General features: G+C 39.1%; 1 protein-coding gene across 2 annotated transcripts in view; it reads left to right on the top strand.

Annotated features, from left to right (window-relative positions):
• dock1 (dedicator of cytokinesis 1) overlaps positions 1-16,441 on the top strand; it is a 204,575-nt gene that overhangs the window by 166,863 nt on the left and 21,271 nt on the right. For both annotated transcript variants that reach the window (XM_081601109.1, XM_081601110.1), the window contains exons 38-46: positions 637-756; positions 1,571-1,660; positions 2,142-2,246; positions 7,029-7,170; positions 7,772-7,853; positions 9,928-10,012; positions 11,242-11,328; positions 13,026-13,202; positions 14,462-14,545. In XM_081601109.1, coding sequence (XP_081457235.1) covers positions 637-756; positions 1,571-1,660; positions 2,142-2,246; positions 7,029-7,170; positions 7,772-7,853; positions 9,928-10,012; positions 11,242-11,328; positions 13,026-13,202; positions 14,462-14,545 — 972 coding nt within the window. The remainder of the gene's footprint in view (positions 1-636; positions 757-1,570; positions 1,661-2,141; positions 2,247-7,028; positions 7,171-7,771; positions 7,854-9,927; positions 10,013-11,241; positions 11,329-13,025; positions 13,203-14,461; positions 14,546-16,441) is intronic.

Raw genomic sequence — 16,441 nt, 5'->3', positions numbered from 1 at the left:
CCGCTTTAAAAATAAATAAGCACATAATCATGCTTATGCTGGTGTTGTTTTATCTCTGCCTACGACATCAAACCGGGCCCTGTTGTATAATCAATTGCTCCTCTACTGTATTGCATACGGAGTTTATATGCAAACAGGTCGAAGGGACGCTTCTTTGCTTACTTAGCACATTTTCCTCCAGCAGGCCTGTCCGCTAGAGCTCAATTTCTGCCAAATATTCATATTAAAACTGTGTGTCAAACGCATATGCAACAACAAATAACATTTGTTTATTGGGCTTCCTTGAAATTCACTACACGGCTAAAGAGAAGTAGAACATGTATTGTGCCCTAATAAAACAAACGGACATCTTTCAAAACTTGTGTAACTGCAAATTAAGCTTTCACAATGGCTGCAGGACCGTTTTTGCACTGATTCTCTTTCTGAACTGTTCAATGGATATCGATGCATGCATCACTGCCCGCGTCTGAACTCTTCATTTTGCTCTGTGCAGGACTGTGTTCAAGGGAGTTACACATCAATGTCCCTCATTTGCATTGGCTATAAGTCATGGATTGATTTCTTGTCACTTGTTTGACTTTTTTCCTGCATTGTTTTGCACAGCATTGACCCCCGGTGCTCATTTGTTCCCTGTAGTGGTCAGACGAGCAATGCGCGGCCCACCTGACCCAGAGGGAAGGTTACCAGGCCACAACTCAAGGACAGCTTAAGGACCAGCTCTATCAGGAGATTATTAATTACTTCGATAAGGGCAAGGTAAGAGGCGCTCTAGGAACCCTGACGCTGTTTCTGTGGCGCGTGGATGGACAATAATCCATTTCTTGTGGATGGATGAAGAGGTGTATTAGACTACACGACTATTACTTTTTTGTTGTCCCTTTTATAGCATAACCTTTTCTAAAAGCCCTTCCCTCGCTTTGTGTCCTTTTTCTCTTTTACCCTAATATCACGTCAGCGCTGCGCTTTAATGCCATCGGAGCCACTTGAGAGTTGGAAAATGTCCCGTTTTGTAGGAACTTTTGTTTTCTACAATAAGAATCGGAGGAGAAATGCACGGATCTCCTTGGAAATTAGGTTCTAAGGCTTTGGATGCAACGTCAGAATTGGGATTCTTCTCAGTAGAGAAGAATCTACTTCTCTACTGAGTAGATTTTGGCTAGGAAGCAACTACTTTAATGAAATTTGGAAACAAACCAATTAAATAACGGGTGATGTTATGAGGCGTTTAATTGGCACTCTTTAGGAATTCTCAGCAGCTTGACAGGATCTTCAGTCTTTAAAGGATACATTCAGACACAACAATTTTATTAATAATATAAACTATATTAACCGTAATAATCGCTTGTAATGTAAAATATTAACTTGTCGTGTTGAATAGAAGATGGCATCGAGGTTTTTCTGTCTACCAAAAGGATGAAATAATCTTATCCTAATAAGCTTGTATTATACAGTATGACCTGCGTGAGACTAGCAGTGAATTCAAGGTACTCTGCTACCAGGAAGTTAGCTCTCTATCATTGCTTTAATCTTTGAAATTAATTCATTTTTTTACTGTTTGTGTTCTTTCTAGATGTGGGAGGAGGCGATTTTGTTGAGCAAAGAACTGGCTGAACAGTATGAGAATGAAATGTTTGACTTTGAGCAGCTTAGTGCATCCTTGGTAAGTAGGATTAATGTGTCGCTTAACTGCATTTCCGCTTTGTACACAGTCACTCCTCTGCTGCACTTATAGATGGGGGGGAAAAAAGCACAAGGACAGAACCCGCAGGACTATTATGAAGCCTTTTGTTTTATGAGGGGAAATTAAAGCAATTAGTAAGGGGGGGAGAGATCAACTACTTATGTACCTGGAAAGAGTAGGAGGAAGACTGATTGTGTCTAAAAAACACATTTAAACAAAGAAATTTCATCGTGATGGCTAGTGCACCCAGTGGTAACCAGGATTCAGATTTTGCAGCTTTAAAGAGAAATATAAGCAAGCAGGAGCATCTTATATTCAAGCATATTTTTTCAAGAATCAAAGAAAGACAGATGTAATTAAAAAAAAAAAACATCAAATCTCTCTCTGGAATGGCTTTAAAATGTTTTATTAAGCATTAAAATGTATGTTATAATGCTTAAGTTGCTCAACTTCTCCACAGCGGAAGCAAGCTCAGTTCTATGAGAACATAGTGAAGGTCATCCGGCCCAAACCGGACTACTTCGCTGTGGGCTACTACGGAATGGGATTCCCGTCCTTTCTGCGGGTGAGTACTAGCATCGACAGACACTTCTTCTTGATCTTGGGTAGGAGCTGCGCTTTCATGGGTGGTGCTTCAGAATGTATACCCCTCTTTCATTAAGTGCCTAAATATAAATGCATTATAAAGCATCTGAGCTGCTTGTCCTCCTTGCTGAGGAGTTGTCAAAAGTGGCTTTCGCTAAACACGGTGCAGGGTATAGTGCCGAACAAATGTTTATGTTTAGTGCTTTACTTTTACTTGGCATGCCCAAATATTTTAAGGCATCTCTTCAGATCCTTTGCCAAGTCCAACCAAACTCTGAGTTAAAATTTCATTACCATGATTTTGAGGTGATGTGGAGGGAGAATTAAATACCTTTTTGTCTTTGGACAAAGACATAAAAGGACAGTACACATTAAAAATGGGCCACAATGAAAATAGCTTCTACCGTTAAAACATCCAAATGTCTGGATGCGATTTGAGCAGCAGATGGTCTTAAAAATGCTGGCACCAAACAGAGAGCTGTGCCAGCTTCCTAAAATGTGACCGATTATGAATATTGAAGTGGTCAAGGCAGTAGATGCCACCTCCTTCATTCATTCACACAAGATAGGTGGCCTCTTAACCCGAGCTGATGTATTTCACTGCTTAATATCCTGACTGGACACAGGCCAATCAGATCACAGCTTCTCACAAATTAAGTAGCCGTTTGATATTCATCATCTGTGGAGCCGCCGTGTGCGTGTCAGACCACATTACCATTTAATGAAAGATGTATTCCTGTTTCCCCAAAGCTCTTTGTTTAAAATAAAATTAATTGCATCTTTTTTTATTTGTTTTTGCATCGCTGTGTGAGAGAGGGTTTAATCTTAAGCCAGAGCTTTTTGTTTGTCAGAGGGAGAAGCAGCTGCAGTGCTGACAAAGGCAGATTTGTTTGCCTTTAATGTATTCTTGGAAGAGCTCTTGTGGGGTTTTTTTTTTTAGCCTGTCATTTGGCACGTCACCCAAGGTGCTGTTTTCTTGTTTAGAAGGATTTCAGTCGCTTATCACTCAAGCAGCACACTAAATGGCTCTCAGAGTGATGATCCCGATCATGCCCTTTTCATTCTATTATGAACAACAGACCTCTGAGCTGGGACTTTTGCTTTGCTGCCGATCACCATGTGGACCTCCTAACCCTTTTTATCTGCCGGGGCGCAAACTCCATTACAGACGGGGCAAGCCGTGTTGGCCTAATCTAACTGGCTCTTTAAACAGTCTTTTGGGTTGGACGAGACTTCTTTATTCTTTTCGTATTGGACTGACCTTACCCAAATAACAAGGGCAACATGAATACCAGACTTGCTTTCCCGGCAGGAGCGTGTGTGAACTGTTATTTTTGCCATTTCCTGGGCAAAACATGTTTTTCTGTGCCTTACATAATTAGTCATACATTATAAAAAAAACAGTTTTTGCTAAAACTGAACACTTTTGGGGTTATGTTTTGAATCGCTCTGTGCTTCTAAAGACTGAAATTTTTACCCTCTTTACAGAATTGCTCAATCTCAATCAGACTGAATGGAGAGCCTCTGTAAAGATCGGTTTTCAAGTCTTGCTTCAGATTCTCAGTTGGATTTTGGTCTGAATTCTGATTGGGTTATTCCAAAACTTGGATACATTGATTTAAAACATTCAGCTGTGGCTGCATTTGCTTTCTTGTTGAAACGTGAACCCTTCACCCCACAACATGTGGGAGTGTCGTTCCATGTCCGTTTTCAGTTGATGGATGTGATTTACTGATGTCCAAGCACATGCAGGTGAACTCTGATTGCTAATTAGCTCACTTCTGAATGGAGTTGGTTGCGATGGATTTCATTTAGGGGCCTTCAATTAAAATTGGCTGAAAACCAATGAAAATAAATTCTTCAAATCTTTTTTCATGAAAGAAAACCATGAAAAAGAAAATGTTCCCACCACAGTTACTATATGCATTTAGAATACATCTGTGTTTCTGCTTTCATTGTGGTAAAATGTAAAAAGCTCAAAGGGATTACACTATTTACTGGGCATAAGTACTTATCCTATCAGATGTTACACTGTTTTTACATCTATCTTGTCGATAAGCAGCTATAAATGTTGCATCTTTTTTGTGCAGCATTTTAAAAATGATCCAAAGAGACTTTCTTGAAAGCACACAAAGAAGTATTCAGATGAGATTTGGTAATTACAGTAATTATAGTTTTGAGGCTTTCTTCTTTCCCTCTCTGTGTTTCATTTTGTCTTGTAGCATCATTGTGACCCTGGGGAAAAATCAGCTTTCTAGGGGGCGGGGAAGAGTAAATTTTCTTTTAAAGATATTTTGTTTCCAAGCCTCCCTACAAAATTGATTTCATGCAAGAGAGCGTAATTTAGCTTCTTATGATCTATAACATGTTATTTCGTAAGACACTGGGGTATTTACTAATGACAAACTGTTTTAGACCTAATAATTTGCATGCTTCGTTGCATGCTTCTTCTGGTATCCTTGTGAGGAGACAGTTGATTCTGCAACATGGTGTGCAGTTCCTCTAACCAGGTTACAGCACAAAAACCAGTATTTCTGCATTTCAAGTGAAATATGTGTTCTTTAAAAGAACCATGTGTTTCATCTTTCGAATCAACATAAGAGACAAGATGAGCGAATACGGGCATTAAAACTGTGTCCACGTTCAAAACAGTGTTAAAAAAAATTTGAGACCTTGTTTTGCAGAAACAAGGTCTGACCTGTTAATCAGTCTGAGTAAGTTAAAAGTGTAAAATAGATCAAAGTATCAATGTTCTTCTAGTTTATGTGTATATAACAATAAATGGTTCTGTATTGATGTGAGCTTGTCCAAAAAGCTCTGATCTCAGGGCCTCACAGATCTTGATCTTTGTCATTTGCGGGTTTCAAATTTTCTTTTAACCGACTGACTGAGAAAGAAAGGGCAATTTTAGCATTTATTATTTGCAATTTCAAAAATACCCGGTGCTTGTTAAAAGGATGACACCAAAATCCTGAGTCTTTAAGAGAAATTGTGAAGATTGTTTTCTACACGAGTTGGAGTCTCTGTTTGGGTATTAAAGATTCAGATGAATTAGTGAACAAACTACAGCAGAGTTTTGCTCGGCTGATGGGAAGGATGACTGTTGAACCCAATCCTCTTCTGTCAATTTGTCAATCACAGCACATTTTGTAAATGGCCCCGAGCAAATATCACGCCTACAGTACATCTAATTAATCGGGGAATTGAGATGTGTGCTAAACATAGGAGCGGAGCTCTCTTTGTGTGCACTTGCGTGCAGTAATAAGCTAACATGGATGGAAGCAAATATTACATTTGTCATACCCAAAGTGCAATCCTTTAGCTCATTTACTCAAAACCCTGAATAAATTTCAATCAGATTTTGGGGAAACCCTTGACTTTAAATGAATGTATTAATAACAAAACAGTCTTTCAAGTGTTGACTTATAAATCTTAACCAAAAAAATAAACATGAGTAGTGATCTTTTTTTATAAGGTGACATGGCTCACCACCCAGGGAGCCATGCCATCAAAGGGTGGCACAAACACTCAAAAAATAATTAGTTCTCTGTCGGGTAGTAAATTCCTTTGACCCTTTCTTTAAAGAAATTTGGACCACAGTTGACCATTTTTACTCCCAAATATAAATAGTTAAGTTCTGATCTGGAATGATCTACTCTGAAATAACACTCTTTAAGATTTATTTCATCTGTCCACTTCCGTCAACTGTTTTTCTTTGATTTAGATGTGGACTTTGACTTGGTCATCCTAGTACATTGATAATCACTGACCTAAGCCATTTTTTTGTACTTCTGGCTTAATGTTTAGGGTAGTTCTTCTGCTCTATTGTGGAATACAGAACACACATGTATGCTTTCAGATTTTATCTGTGCAAATTTTAAAACCTTGAATTGCAGCATTTCATAACATTTCACAACTTAAACACATTGAGATATGCAAGATTAATGCAAACTGACAATCAGATAAAGGGATGCGAATACTTCTTCACAGCATTTTAACCTTGCAATATCAAACTATTTTCTTATGAAATGTATTTCATTGGATTTGATCAGATACTGTGACATCCCTCAGCTAATGAGGAAAAAAAACAATTAAATGTCACATTGCACAGGAAAACATATGGTGTTTTGTGTAGCCAGCTGCAGACGTACAAGCTGTGTTTATATTTTATAGCTTAATGTCTGTATGAAACTAATAGATGAAGTAAATTATGTTATTTTGTTTCAAACAGATGCACTGTGTTTGGTTTTGTTTTTTTCAAGCAAAAGGAGATGAAGGCCTTTCAACAGCCATCCTGATACAAGTGTTCTTGCATGTTTTACCCTTTTTATTGCTTTTACAAATAAATCATGGTCAACAAAAAATGTTTTTGCCAAACATAGTTTCCAAAAAATATATATATAAAAGGCAGCTTCTTTGGCTGCCTTTTGTTTGAGTAAAATTTGAATTCGAACAGACATATCTCATTTTATGTGTGTTTAATGTAGAGTTCATATTGATGCATTTAACTTTGCTATGGTAACAGACCAAGATCACGTGCAGAACCATGGCAAGTGGTGATGTTATTTTAATTTCTGTTTTGACTTTTATCCTCAGATAAATTTTTAACCACCAGATCTTGTAAATTCTCTTTGCTGTCCCTGCCCTGTCATTTTTCCTAGTTTATATTCATAAAGTGGGTATTGTGTGCTCACATGTGTGCAAATCAGCCTGTTTTCTTATGGACAGTCGAGGTCTCACTGGTTTCCTCTTTTTTCTTCAGAACAAAATGTTCATGTACCGTGGGAAGGAGTACGAGCGCAGAGAGGATTTTGAAGCACGGCTGCTCACACAGTTTCCCAACGCAGAGAAGATGAAGACCACCACGCCGCCCAGCGAGGACACAAAAAGCTCCTCTGGACAATGTATCCTCAGCATGATGTCCCAAAGTCTTACTGAATTACAGACAGGGCAGCAGAATAGGTCTTACAGATGGAAACTATGCTTGGACCTTCACTCTGCCTTCGTTTATTCAGATAAAAGTAAAAGCCATACAGTAAAACCTGAGAAATCTAAAGCTTGGATGATGAAGAACTAAACCTGACCCTTTTGGACCACATAAGACAGGAGGTTTTAGTTTCCAGGTTAATAAGTTGAAACAGAATAATATTTATGTTTGTGCGTACATGGACAAAAAAGATAAGGGGCAAGAAATCTAAACATAATTTTACTTGTCAATATTTGATCATTTATATGCACTAAACAAACATGTTTACGGAGTACACAAGAATGTTTTTCTATTTCTGAAAAACGAAAGTAGATTGTAGAAAATACAGATTTTTCTGAGTTGACTTTCTTCCTCTGTCTGCTGGCCCTTTTCTGCCTACTCGGCACTTCTTGACTCCATCCAACCACATGTGAATAGCACAGGAAACCTGGGTCTGGAAAAGTAAAGAACTTGGTCATAATGAAGCAATACTAGTTGAGCATTTTTACTGGTTTCCTTGATGTTTTTGTTCTGCTCAGACATTCAGTGTTTCAAAGTGAAGCCCATTCTCAACCTTCCGGCCAAGTTTCAAAACAAGCCTGTGTCGGAACAAATTGTCAGGTAAGCTGGGCACTGCATACTTCTTCACAGTAACGGAGCGTGTAAGTCAAAGTCACACATCGTTTTCTTCAATCCGCCGTCGCCCAATTTGCTTTCCCCAGCCGCTCCGACAGTTCATAGAGCCTGTGATGACATGCTAGCGGTGGATTGGGTTTGCTTTGTGCCATGCGCACAGAAGCGCCGGTATGAAGGTGATTAAATCTTGATTTAAATGTGGGTCTGTGTTGAACAAACGCTGGTTGACCTTCTTGTTGTTCTAGAGGCTATTAACTTTCACCAGCCATCTGCCATTAGTCACTGTGCCAAGTACAACATTGTTTCTCTGCCATCGTTAATAGCATTGTGTCAAGCACCGGGGCCACAGCAAACAAGGGGGCCCCCCCCACCGCTCGCGCTCTCCCCTCATCCGTGTGCCAGCCGGGCGCTGCTGTGCTCAGCTGTGCAAATTCGCTTTGATATGCCACCCAACGCTTCAGTGGACATGATTAAAAGAAGGCGTTTACTTGGAAAAACCTTTAGGCAAATTTACCTGGGCACTGATCTTATCGTCGCCCTGCAGCAGTGGGCTTTCAGCAGCCAGTTGGCTTGTTTACTCACTCTGTCTGATTGGAACATGTGACTCTGTTAATGGCCCAGATTAGACAGTCGTGTTTAGACACAGACAGAGAAATGTTCCACGCCGGCTGCCCGTTCGCTTTTTTTGACGCCAATTTGGCCTCTACGTCTCTGGCTCTCCCTGTTCTTTTACCACTTGGCTCTCTGTACCTTCCCTCTGTTTTCTCTCATTTATTCTCTCGTTCGGTAAAGAGATCAGCGGTGCATAGCAATGAGACCAAGCCGTTTGAGCTGAAGGGTCAAAGCCGCAGGCAGAGCGCAGCCCGCTTTTGACCTTGCCGTGCCGAACCAAGCCACTCCATCATCTTTAGCCGGTCTACCAGCTAATGACCTGTAAATGTCGTAATTTGGGTCACAAACTGATTTAAATCTGCAACATTAATCTGTTTTATTAGATCAGAAGCCATTTTTGTTAATGCTGGCGTTTCTTGTCTAATCCGTGAACGTTGGGGTTTAAATGGGTGCCCTTTATAAGAATTAACTTTGTTTAAAGACGTTTCATAAATTTTCTATGGTACGTCATTCTTGCTTTGCTTACATTGACTTTATAGTATCAGCAAATCTACCTGTTTTTGTTATAACCAACCTGTGGTGTATTTACAGGTAAATCTCAATAAATTATAGTATCGTTTAAAAATTATTTTAATAATTAAATCAAAAGAATGAAACTCCTGCAGATTGATATGACATGATATTATTGCAAATTTGGGTTGCGTTGGGGAGGTGACCGGAAGGAAGCCCTAAAATTACCTGTATACCTATTTTTAATGCTGCACTTTTTTCTTCCACTCAACTTACTATTCATACCTTTACAGTAAGCCCTCTGCAAAAAAAAAAAATGTGGGCTTTAATTTTCCATCCACATTATTTGAATTAACAGAAAAAAGAACTTGAGGTCTGTAGATTACATAAATGTATGTAGAATATATACTTTTTTTCATATACTACAAAAAGTTCTGAAATAAACTTACCTTTAAATAATACTCTAATTTATTCAGATTGACCTGTTTACAGATATGAAATGCAAGTTCTGTGTTCATTTCCACAAGGGAAGAAGTTCCAGTCAGCTTTTCCAAACTCTGCTGTGGAACCGTGTTTTTTTCTTCTTTTTTTTTCCAGACTGAAAAGTCTATTAACCTGATCAGGCAAAGTTCATCCCTGCTTGTTGCAAGCCTCTGTTGCACGGGCTGCAGCTTATCTGCATGTCTGACAAGTTGAGCTAGCTTTATAGCCTCCCAGTGATGTTTGCGAGGCATTTATGTCCTATGTTGGTAAGGCGAGCCCCTTCTGATTGAGGTAAATCAGGCTTGCTAATGCCGTAGCGTCTGGCAGGCCTGGCCTAGAGCGGGTTTGTACTGTGTTTGACCTGAAGCAAAGCAATCAACCTGTACCAATCAAGCTATAGATTGCCAGTAACAGTTTTAATTTACTCAGGCTCAGATTTTCTCTCTCTCTCCAGCTTCTACACAGTGAATGAAGTCCATAAATTCCAGTATTCCAGGCCGGTGAGGAAGGGAGAAAAGGACCCCGACAATGAATTTGCGGTACTTTTTAGCATTTCTTTATTCAACCTGCATTTGTTCTGTTTGTTGTTTGACAAATAAGATTGTTGCCAGGCATAGCGAAACCACCTTGAAGGTTTTAGTATTTGGATGGTTGTTGTGATTAAAGCGTAAGCAGTCAGAATTTGATTGCTGATTGCCAATTTCTCTCCAAGAGCATTTTCATATCTTTTAGAGTGGCCATCACGTCGTGAGCTGTCACCATTTTGTATATGCTCTAAAGTAATTATAGCTTTCAGCGTCTTAAATTGGTAATTAAAACCGTTTTAATTGCTATTATTACCTGAAATCTGAGATTTCCACAAGCCTGACAGCCATTTCCAAATCCTTTGTGTTTTGAGAAGACAGAAATTGAACATTTGACTTTTCAACCAGCTTATTACATGTCAGGGCTAGTCAAGCTGAAAAACAGCAGTTTACAGTCTTCAGCAGGTTTATTTTTATTTTTATTTCCAATTGTTATATTTTAGTGAATCAAGATACACCTGCATGATGCGCATTTGGAAAACCTTCCGAATAAGATTTTTATCCTGCTGAGCATGTTGTATTTATAAAATGGAGTCACAGTATTAAAATCAACTACAGAATGATGATGCAAGGCAGTTGAAACTTTACTGCCGAACAACTTCAGTAGGTAGTTAAATCGTAAACAGCTTTACAGAACAACTTTCGACACGGGCACAGAGATCCCTCCACCTTTACTGACTTTTATTACATTAGGATGATGTGATGCTGAGAAACTGGTAAAACCAACCTTCAATTTGAGTAAATGTTTTTAGTTGAAATTAAAAATAATAAAAATGATTATTCTATAGTGTCACAATAATAGAAATTCCTCCTGTCACAATTAGTGGCACCTCTGAAAAAATCCTTCTAAGTGAATCCATCTGCATCGCTTTTGGTTTTATGCATTTTATTTTGTAGGTAATCCTCGTGAGATCAGGATGCAGCTAAAGCGATGAAATATATCTTCAGATCTTACTGGGAGGGAATTTCAGCAGTTTTTGTGTAACTCTGTACCTACTGCTTGACACAACTTAAGCCTTGATCTAAGTTTTTGTAATGGATCTTCCGTCCTAAATAAGTGCAATCTTTTAAAAACGTTGCACGTTTTTCCTGCTTCAAATATTATAGAGACAGACATTTTGATGCAAAAACAGTGCCGAGTTCACTTTCATCTGAAATGACTCCTGTCATTGTGTTTTCAACAGAACATGTGGCTTGAGAGGACCACGTACACGACCGCGTACAAGCTTCCCGGCATCCTGCGCTGGTTCGAAGTCAAATCAGTCTCCACGGTAAGTATGAAGGAGCCTTCATGTCGAGCGGACCTCCTAATCAGACAAGGGTCCGCTTGAAGGCAACTGATATGATTAATCTACATAAGCAGTATAGACAAGCGCCTGGACACCGGCACGCCACTCTTCGAACTTTACAACAAGGCATGCTTTCTCTTTACTCACATCGATTTGCCAAGCCCTCCTGTTTCCACCGAAAACTGCCACGCAGCACAAATACTGCTGCAGGACAGTTCAGACCTTCCGTCACTGTTGATTTTCTGTAGAATTACCTGGATTGCTGTGTTGGAAATCCTTTGGTAATAAGGTCAGGCTGGAATCCGTGGCTGAACCACCTAGAGACGCTTTGCAATTTAGCTCATTTCGCTCGCTTTCGATAATTTGAAATGCTGCTTGCGTGTCCCAGATTTTGGGGCTGAGCTGTTGTGTGGAGAGTGGAGAAATTAGTTCATCAACATAATTTGGAGAGGAGGTCGCTGTGTCACTTGGAGCAAAGACACCCACTGTGTCTCTCTTTTTTTCTTTTTTTTTAATCTCCTTACTTTGTCCCAATGCAAAGCCACTGCTTTGTTTGATTAGCCTGGCGGAAGTAATCTGCTATCAATTACCCTTTTAATATTGCCTCTATTATCAGATCCTGCCGTAGAAACAAACAGACACACTCAGTATACGTAGGTTTCTTTTCATCTCTACTTTATTTATATCGTGTTATTTAGTCAACACAGTTATTTTCTTAAGTTTATTAAATTATCAAGTTAAACAAATTTAGCTAGAGTAATGAGCTTCGTGAGTATGAGGATGAGCTTCGTTTAATTACTTGTGTGCAAATAAAGCAGTTTATTTCAACTGGAGATGCATTCTCTGTTTTTTCCATCGTATGTTTAAACCTGACGACTTTGATCCGGTGGTTCTTGTATTGAAAAACTGGCCGCAGCTAAATCCGTCTAGAAATTCGAGTCTTGTCTCCACAAATGAGAAACTTGCAGGAACCGTGTGTTGAGGTGTCACTCTTCATCCGTCGTCAGAGTGACTCAGAGCAGACATCTCCTCCTCCTCCAGGCTGGCCTGAAACTTGCTGTAAGTAGCAGCTTGCCCCCCATGTGAGCCGGGGATAGGCCGGGTCCCCAAGGTCAGACTCTTCTATTTAAAGCTTAATGACGAGGCTGAGATTCACCAGGCCTAATCCCTCCATCTGACACTTCTTCTTATCATGGTGACCTGAGACATAACAGCGCAGATTGGAGATTTGTCTTTGCTTGCCTTGGCTGGGGTCTAAATCTGACATTTGTTCAACAAGCCCCTCATCTGTCCTCTAAACCCTTACTTAGAGGGAGGTGTTTATTTATTTTTATTTTACTGGGATTGATCTTACATGGCGCTACATATATTTTAGCTGGACTTTTGCTTTCACACTGTGATGGATTTATAACAGCTCTTCTAAATATTCCTCTTTTTTTTGTGTTGTTGTTCTTGGATTTTGCAACCACGTTACCTCAATTATTATTTTTTCAGCACTAGCAAGATTTATGAAATAATTTATGAGTGCAAAGAAAAGCCCTGAATTTGTTTCTGTACTCTGAATGAATAAGTTGATTTATGCTGATACCTGTCACATTTTCTCAACACAGAGTAATCGTAAACGGATAAATATGTGCTTACCATTCCTGATCTCCCTGTTTACCTGCTCTGCTGCACAGGAGGAGATCAGCCCTCTGGAGAACGCCTTGGAAACGATGCAGCTGGCCAATGAGAAGATCAGCAGCATGGTGCAGAGGCATCTCAGTGATCCCAACCTTCCCATCAACCCTCTCTCCATGTTGTTGAATGGGATTGTGGACCCTGCTGTCATGGGAGGTTTTGCTAACTATGAGAAGGTGGCTAACATTGTTATTTTCTGTTCCCTTATTTTATTGTCATCTGCAGACATTATTTTTTTCCTTATTCTTTGTGTCTTGGATTATTGGATTATTATTTGAATAATAACCATTTGTTAATAAGGTGAATACTTTGTTGAGATATACAATCTCTTTTTCAAGAAGGACCTTGCAAAAAAAAAGCATAATAAAAAAACAAGCTGAGAATATCAAGAGAATATTATTTCAATTAAAGTAATTTTACTAAATTTGAGTGGTTTTGAGTCAGTACAGCATTTGCAGTATTGTCATGTGAATCCTCATTTTGGAGGGATCTTTCAGAGAAAAACTTATTTCTTTAGGATTTGAATTTCTGGGGCATTTACAAAGATCAGGGCACATCAAACATTAAAGGGTGCTAGAGGCAAGCAGCAAGTATCTCTCATATATCTTCCAAAGCATTTAGAAACTTCATTTTGGACCGTAGAAAACTTTAAACCACAAGAAAAAGATGAACTTTCCGTGTTTTCTCTTAAAAAGTTTACAGAACAATTTGAGTCGTTGGCTCTTTGTTGTTTAAGCCTCTAGACTGTGTTGGGATTTAACGTTAATGCCTCCTTAAGCGCTTATGAAAGCAGTTCTGTTTGCCTCAGATTCAGCAACAAATTGGTGTGGAAAAAGTACAAGTTCTGGTTAAGCACTGGAGCCTGTTTGGTGGGGGGGGGAAAAACACCTTACATGTGTTTAAATCTTTCTTGTTCTTATAAATTTTCTCCACTAAAATCCTCGTTATTGTTATTCTCCTACAATTACTATCTTTGAAGGTTGTTACTTTCCTTGAAATAACTCAACTTTTTTTGGTTTTCAAAATCTCATTTCCTATGGAGTCCACCCAGTGACCTGTGTGGCAAACAGTCATTCTTTTTGAGTTACTTTTGATAGAAAAACTTACAGATAACACATTTGTTCCCCGGTGCTCATCCTTACCTGTGATAGATTGATACTGGTCTCACGAAAGTCATTGTTTGAGTCTAAAGGGGAGCGATGGGAATCCCTTGCCCTCTGGTCACTCTTTTATTTCCGTGAAGTATTGCAGGTGGTGGAGAACAGACTGAAATCTAGATTAAATTTACTTTAATTTTATTTTAGCAGTGCTTGCCTTGCCTAGTCAGATTTTATTCCCCTCTGTTTCTATGTACCTCATAAACTTTCAAACATCTCAGCCTCCCCCTGAACCTTTCCTTCCCTTCTTAACAGAGTCTCTCTTCCCCCTTTCTCAGGCCTTCTTTAATGACAAGTACATGCAGGAGCACCCAGAGGACCACGAGAAGATAGAAAAACTGAAAGACCTCATAGCCTGGCAGGTGAGACTAAAGCTGTCAGAGACACTCTCTGTTGTTTTCTTCCTTTTGTTTGCTTCTTGGATGTCGTAGTTCAAGAAAAACAGCCGCGATTGCCTTGTCACAAGTTGTTTACTTTGAAAAGATGATTCATTCTGTGTTTATTATTACGGTGTCACCTGTACTGAGCAGAGGACGACCTGGCCTACAGGCAGCAAAACGTAGGTGAGGAGCAGGAGAGGCATGAGGATGCATGTCCAAGGCCCCTGGGTCTTTTTAGCATAATTAAGCCTTAATTTACACTAATCTGGTTAAGAAATATCTACATTGTCTCCCAGGAGCTCAAACGTCTGTAGGTCTCTTTTTTATTTTTAGGAATATCGCTTCAGAGATTGAGTGGCCTTGGTTGAACAACCGAAGCCTTTGCATGTATCACATTGCGTGTTTTCCTGTGTGAAAAAACTCTCTGCTATTATTGAGAACCTATTTAAAAACCTCGCTAAAGTGCTTTTATTACAAATGGAGGCAAATTGGAAGCTCACAAGTGAAAATTTAATTTCCAAAAAACTGGTAAGTGCTTTGTTTGGAATGTCTGATGGCTGAAATGAGAAGGGTAAATTGTGTTAACCACTTTATATAAGATAATGGCAAAGAAATGTGATGAAGCAAACTTTCAGAAAATGTTTGGAGGCGGCTGAAATGTCTGAAAGGTCTCACCAATCCATTTCCTGGCTGTAAACCTTCACTCAGAAGTTTACATATGGGCATAAATTGCATTTTTTATTTTTTTGGCTCTGAGTGGCTTATTTCAACTCTATCTTTTACCAGAACTGAATGATTATACACCATTCAACTTCTCCAATTAATTGCGAATTAAGAATTAATTGTGTTACCAGTTGTTACTGCAGTTCTGGATAAGCATGTGGTTGATCATGTGCACTTCTTTCTTGATCAAGCTTTCTCAAATCTCTGGAATGACTCGGATATATATTAAAAAAAAAGTGTGCTTTTTCTGAAACTTGCTAAGGGACATCAGTGGTGGTGTTTGTTTGGATTTGAGCATTCAGGGTTTTAAAAAAAAAACAATGCAACATGTTGGGTGTATAATCAATACATTGTTCAATAAACAGCTCAAAATCTCAAACTCATGACATCAACGTCCACGATGAGTGTATGTACACTCGTGACCAAAACTGAGCTTTTTAAGAAAACACACTTTGGAACATTTTACAATGAAACTCAGCAGCTCGTCTGTGCTAAATCGTGGTTTCATACACTGTTGGTTGTCTTTTTATCTGCAACAACTTGGGATTTAAAAATGCTGCCCTCTAAGCTTTGTTTTGCATCTTTTATTGCTCTTGCTTCGCTGTATAGTTCTAAACTGTGGGTCACTTTAATATTCAGGAAATAATAGTTTCCTGGTTTATGGTTCACCCAGGAGTTAAGCACATATACAAGAGGTATGTATGTCTGTCGCTTCCTATTGTTGGCTGCAGGGGGAAATAATTATATTTTCGATCGCTGTTCCTGTCTTAGTTCCTGGAAAATAGGTCAGCTTTAGGCTCCACATCTCTGGCAGGAATGAAACTCTTGAGAAGATGTGCTATTTTGTGGTGGTGAACCCTTTTTTCTTCACAGGAAAATATGATTCATACAGAAATACCTCTGTCTGCTTCTCTCTTTCTGCACTGGTGTCTTTGAAGCTCCATGTCCTTTTGAATTATTTTTTTAATTTACTTTATGCAGCTATTTCCATTTTTACTTAAACTTGGGGAAAATAGAGGAACTCCCCAAACTAGTTAAAGTTTACACAGTAGCGTTGGATAACCTAGAAATTGAAAAAGTCTCTATTTGATCATTTTTGAGTTTTTTGAGTTACAAAAGATTTATTATCCATCCAGCCAACCATACATGGGGCTG

Source organism: Poecilia reticulata, chromosome 19 (assembly GCF_904066995.2).
Source record: "Poecilia reticulata chromosome 19, P_reticulata-male-v2, whole genome shotgun sequence".
Classification (NCBI taxonomy): Eukaryota; Metazoa; Chordata; class Actinopteri; order Cyprinodontiformes; family Poeciliidae; genus Poecilia; species Poecilia reticulata.
Note: the sequence above shows the minus strand (reverse complement) of the source record. Positions and strands in the feature narration are given on the sequence as shown.